The 6000-nt window shown below is 51.6% G+C and overlaps 1 protein-coding gene across 1 annotated transcript in view; it reads right to left on the reverse strand.

The window, feature by feature from the left end:
• The window catches only part of ADRA1D (adrenoceptor alpha 1D), an 84199-nt gene extending 78978 nt beyond the window's left edge, over positions 1-5221 (reverse strand). The window contains exon 1 of the mRNA XM_053257531.1: positions 4124-5221. Within this exon, the coding sequence (XP_053113506.1) occupies positions 4124-5078 (955 nt within the window). The 5' untranslated portion in view covers positions 5079-5221. The remainder of the gene's footprint in view (positions 1-4123) is intronic.
• Between the last annotated feature and the right edge of the window lie 779 nt (positions 5222-6000).

Here is a 6000-nt window from a genome sequence, read left to right on the forward strand (position 1 = left end):
ACCACAGCTTGTGGCAGAGAGTTCCACAAGTTAATTAGGCTGTAGAATTCAGATTTTCTCTGCATGCAGTCTCCCCACTCCCTGCTTTTAGTGCAGAATTCACACCACTGTGGTCTTATAGCCTTTGCATAAGCATAACTATTCATGTTACTAAGGAGCTGCTTCAGAGAAGGAGCCCTTGTGCCAGATTAACAGTTGTTTCATGTCTTCAAATCATCATACGCGTCCCTGTATATTCTCAGCTGCTGGCACTGGTATATCGTTTTGATATTCCCAACATGTTTCAAATGAAATTTTTGTTCCAGTCCGTGCTTAACTTTTATCCAGACCAGTTCGTGGGTAAGCCTTGGATAAACTGCAAAGCAGTTGTGAACATCAGTTAAAGAGATACAGCAGTCCCAGCAACTGTTCTCTGGCTTGTCCTCTGCATTGTGTGTTTGGAACACAGGAGGCTGCCTTATACTGAGTCTGACCCTTGGTCCATCTAACTCAGCATTGTCTACACTGACCAGCAGCAACCCTCCGAGGTTTCAGACAGGAGTCTTTCCCAGCCCGACCTGGAGATGCTGCCAGGGATTGAACCTAGAACCTTCTACATGCACTTTGCTCCCTGATGGATCCCATGCCTTATGCAACTGGGGAAAGTGCATAAGGCACTGATGGCAATCAAGATGACCTAGAGAAAGCTTCCTTATGAGGCAAGGCAAGGCTACAACTTCTGGGACTTTTGAGTTGGGGGAAAAGGCGACTAAAGGGGAGAGAGAGGTTAATAAATGTATGCAGGGTGTGGAGAGAGAACAGTTTTCTCCCTTTCTTGCAGGGCTAGAACTAGGGATCATCCCACGAACAGATTGCCAGGAAATTTAGGATCCACAATAGGATGAACTCTTTCACAAAGCACATATGAATCTATGGAACTCTCTGCCACAGGATTTGGTGATGGCCACCAACTTGGATGCCTTTAAGTGGGGCTTAGACAAAGGAAGCCAAGTCTATAGCTACTAGTCTTGCTGGCTATAGGCTACCTTCAGCTCAGAGGCAAGATGCCCCTGAATACCAGTTGTAGGGGAGCAATGACAGGAGATGGGGCATGCCTTCACTTCTTGCCTGTGGGTCTCCCAGGTGGGCCACTGTGGGAAACAGGGTGTTGGACTAGATAGGCCTTGGGCCTGATCTAGCAAGGCTGCTCTCATGTTCTTATGCTCTGCCATTAAGTTCCAGCCTCATCCCCACTGGTTTGCATCAACCTTGATTCCTTACTTTCTTGTCATCGCTGTTTCTCCCTGTGGGCCAAATAACTGGTTTGGGGGAAGGGGCGAAGATTCATTCCAGGGAACTTAGCACAGAGGGGAAAGGATTAACTCCCTCCCATAGTTCCATGGGCTCAATCTGCACCTCCCATGATGACTAAATTCAAACCAAAACAAAACAAGAAGGCAGAGGGAGAGAAGCAATCTTGCTCCTGGCATCTCATCTAGTTTCTCCCTAGGTGAATGGAGAAAAATGTGGATTTGCCTTATTTGGGGGTGTCTGTTATTTGTGTGTCTCAAAGGGAAGAATATGCCACTGAATATGACAATTATGAAGAATATGACAATTAACTGAAGGAGAAATGAATTTGGGGAGATCTGTGTGGGAGCTCAGCCCTTTTGGAAAATCTGTGTGGGACATTAAATGGGAGGGAATCTGAATGGGTAGTTAATTTTTGAGCAAGAAGATCTGTGTGAGAACGTAAGAAGATCCCTCTCTGTGTGTGTGTGGGGGGTCTATTTTGCCCAGCGCTCTGTTTCCAACAGGGACAGCCAGATGCCCCTAGAAGCTCACAAGAAGACCAAGAAAGTCATAATTCACATGCTCTTGCTGCCCCTGCAACTGGTATTCAGAGATAGACTGCCTCCGAACACAGAGGTTCATTTAGCTGTCATGGAAAATAGCCACCAGCAACAGTGTTCCCTCTAAGGCGTGCACATGTGCGTAAACACACACGTTTTTAAAGGTCTGCTCAGTTCATTTTAGATCCTGCTCAGGTTGAATCATGAAGATCTCACTCTGAATATAAATACGTGTGCACACAGTGCCTTGATACTGCCACCCAGAACAAAACTCATTCTGAACAGAGATGGGGGGAAAATTAGAGGGAACACAGACTGACAGGCTAATCTTCCTCCATGACTTTCCCCAACCCTTTAAAAAAAAAAGGCAATTTGAACAAGTGGCCATCACCACTCTCCGTGGCAGTGCAGTCTAAGTTAATGATGTGTTCTGTGAAGAAATAATGTGCACACCTTGCTTCGTCAGGCTGATGACTCCCCCCCCCCGTCTCTGCAAACATGGGATTCAAAACATGTAATGCCATATAATGCCATGGCATTGCAGCAAATGTGCAGCCTGCTTGGTAATTTTCGAAGAGGAAATTATTTGGGGGGTGCTGAAATCACTCCCCTCCATCCAGTCCAGCCTTCCGTTCCCATCCGTGGCAAACCAGATGCATCTGTGTAAACCACCCTGAGCCATTTTTGGAAGGAAGCTATTATCAGGGCTAGTACTAGCCCTCTCCTGTTTATTCGCAGCTCTGGTATTCAGAGGTATACTGCCATGGAACCATGAGGCTCCATTTGGCAGTCATGGGGTCCCCATAGGCACAGCCTAGGGGAACCAGGTATGTCGATCTATGGGTGAGTGGACCCAAAGGAAGGGGCAGTGGAAGTGGCTTGGAGGAGTGACTGGGGTTTGTGGCATCCCTGGTTTTGGACAGCATGGCAGGGAAAATCAGTTTCAGGCCGGTTTAGATTTGCAGTGTGGATGTGCAGGAATCAGACTGACAAAAGCAACAGCTGTCTATAGCAGATTATTTAAAAACCACTTTCCCTCCCCAGGAAAGTCCAAAGCCTTGCTAAACAGGAAGAGAGGTAATGGCTCACTGGCATCCTACTACACAGGGGTCAGCTCAGCGGGTCGCGGTCTGTGCTGGGCTTGCAGGCAGCAGCCTGTATTATTGCATCTCAGCAGCCTTCAAGTCCCTGCATAGCACTTTGGGGGGCTGTGTGCTAGAATTGTCCGGAGACCACAAAATGCAGCAGAGTCCATGTTGCCAGCCCACCGTGGACCTCCAGGGGTCCCAGTCCTCATCAGGCTTGATTGGCCGATTCCTGTTTCATTCCGATTGCAACCAAGGTAGTCCTTATTTTGCTAGGCACAGAGGGGGGCTTCCCTCGTGCTGCAGACTTGCTGCATTCCACCCAATATGCATCCTGTTCCTGTCACCCAAATGGCTCTTTCGGATGGGAGCTGGAAGTGAGGGCGGGGTGCCTCTCCTCTCTTAGCTCTATGGTGTGGTTGTTTTTTTAATATATCAGAGGCTGCCTTTAGATTCGGGGCTGCAGCTCAGTGGCAGAGCATCTGCTTTGCATGCAGAAGATTCAGGTTCCGCTCCTGGCAGCAGCACCTCTCGGTAGGGCTGGGGAAGCCTACTGCTTGAAACTCTGTGGAGCTGCTGCCAGTCAGTGTTGACAATGCTGAGCTAGATAGGTCTGACTCCCTATATGGCAGCCTCTGATGTCATGGCTGGTTAGTAAGCCAGATACACATATTTTAAATAAAGCAACAAAATAAACACATCTCCTCATCACATTCAGCCTCCAGAGGCGGATCTAAACAAAGGGTCAAGCACCCCTCTCAGACAAGCAGTTGCCCTGCATTTCTGTTTCAGAAATCTAATATGTGGGACCCAGCTCCCCCAGCCAGAAATGGACTTTGCTCCTTCTGTGCCTCCCCTCCATCTGTGCCATCACTGGCCTCAAAACAATGACATTTAGTGGGGTAACAACAGTTCTGCAAGGTAGGCCACAAGGCTTATGAGATCATGATTGGCCACCAGTGGTCCTGCAGGTATCCTTGCCTGATTCCAAAGCCAGGCTTTTCAAGTCCACTGGATGGCAAATCTTGGATGAGAATTAACGCCCCACCAACGTGGTTCTCAACGTGGTTGAGAATTTCAAGGCAAGTTGTTAAGAGAACCCTAACGATAGCGTCACACTGCCCTTCTCAATGACATTGGTGAGAAACCGGACCTCAGCACTCCGCATGGAAACATAGCATAGCACAGCCAAGATTTCCCACTTACCGAAAGACAGTACAAAAAAGAAAGGCAACCAGCAGAGAATGAAGACCCCGACGACAATGGCAAGCGTCTTGGCGGCTTTCTTCTCCCTGGAGAACTTCAAGAGGCGTACGGAGAGGGAGCTTCTGAAAGTGTGTCCTTTGTTCTTGGCGCTGGCCAGAGAGTCCTCCAGGACGCTGCGACAATGGATCCGAAGGACCACTTCCATGGACTTGCTGCGCTCCTTCTTGACCCCAGCCTCCAAGTTCTTGGTGGTCCTCCTTGCCACCACGTAGATGTTGAAATACATCACCAGGATCACCAGGAGCGGCAAGTAGAAGGAGAAGAAGGAGGAGAAGATGGCATAGCCTGGTTCCTCGGTGATGCTGCACTGCTGGTCATTGTCAGGCGGCGGCTCCTTCCAGCCCAAGAGGGGCCCAATGGAGATGACCATGGAAGTCAGCCAGACCACCACCAGGATGATCACTGCCTTCTTCTCGGTCATGATGGTGGGGTACTTGAGCGAGTATTTGACCCCAATGTACCGGTCCACTGAGATGATGCAGAGGCTCATGATGGAGGCTGTGCAGCACAAGACGTCCACCGCGGCCCAGATGTCGCAAAAGATGCGCCCGAAGACCCAGATGTCCAGCACCTCCAAGGTGGCCGAGAAGGGCAAGACGGTGGTGCTGAGGAGCAAGTCGGCGATGGCCAAGTTGATGATGAAGTAGTTGGTCACCGTCTGCAAGTGACGGTTGCAGGCCACCGAGAGGATCACCAGGATGTTGCCCACGATGGCGGAGAGGATGAAGATGGCAAGGAAGACCCCGACACCCACAGACTGCAGGTTCAGGCTGCGGTCCAAGGTGGCGCTGGTGTTGGCGTTAACATCCTCTCCAGCCAGTGACCCATTAAGACCACCGGCCTCTCCCGTGTGGTTCCCATTCAAGCTGGCATTAATCCGGTCAGTGAAAGTCATTCTTTTAAAAAAGGTCCCGTTGCCATGGGGGGGCAGGTTCCGTGTGAAAGGGATGCGGGGGGGGGGAGCAACGAACCTTCTTCCCTCCTCCCCTCCCACCACCTCAGCTCCTAGTAGGCATCTCCCGTTACTTTCCCTGTGCCTGCAGTCTTAAGAGAAAGGACTTTCCCTCTCCCACCCACCCACCCCAGGAGTCTCCCACCCCTGCCTTCCCTCCTCTGGTCGGCTTTATGGGACAGATCCCTGCGAAGGTGGACCTCCTTCTCCACACACCTCCCTCAACATCACTCCATGGCACCCCACCACCATCTCCACACCAGCCCTGCAGAATTCATTTGCAATGATGCTGGCTATCTGGATGGGCCCCCCTTCACTGCCCCCAGCAGGCAGCTTCTGGGGAGAGGGCCCCTTCCACCGACCTCCCGCTGCCCAATCTCACCGCCTCCAGCAGGTGCTTCGCAAAGATGCAGCCCCCTCCTCCTCTTCCACCCGCTCAAGAAAAGTCTGTCCCAAGCAAGGTCCCCCCTAGCTCCATCTCCCAGCAGCCTTCCAAGCTGGCTGCTGTTGTGTGTGTGTGTTTTTAAGTCCTTTGCCAAAATTAAAGCTTGGGTTTTTCAGAGGAGGAGGAGGAGGAGGCGGCGAGGTGAGCCACAAATGTGGGGTTGATGCTGGTGCGGGGAGGGGATCGCTCCTTCCCCCTTCTCAGGCTCGCTTCATCCAGGAAGATGGGTGGGATGCTGCAGTCGCCCCCGGAGGGAAGCCCCGGGTCCCCAGCGGTGCCTCGTCAGTCCCAGATGCCGCCGGCTGGTCGCATCCACCGACATCATCCTCCCCGGCTGCCGGTCAGGGGCTCCGATGCCGGGGAAAGCGCATTCGCGGGCTCTGCCTCGGGCAGCGCCGTCCGAGCGGGAGGAGCGAGGCA

The sequence above is a fragment of the Hemicordylus capensis genome, chromosome 5, assembly GCF_027244095.1.
Source record: "Hemicordylus capensis ecotype Gifberg chromosome 5, rHemCap1.1.pri, whole genome shotgun sequence".
Classification (NCBI taxonomy): Eukaryota; Metazoa; Chordata; class Lepidosauria; order Squamata; family Cordylidae; genus Hemicordylus; species Hemicordylus capensis.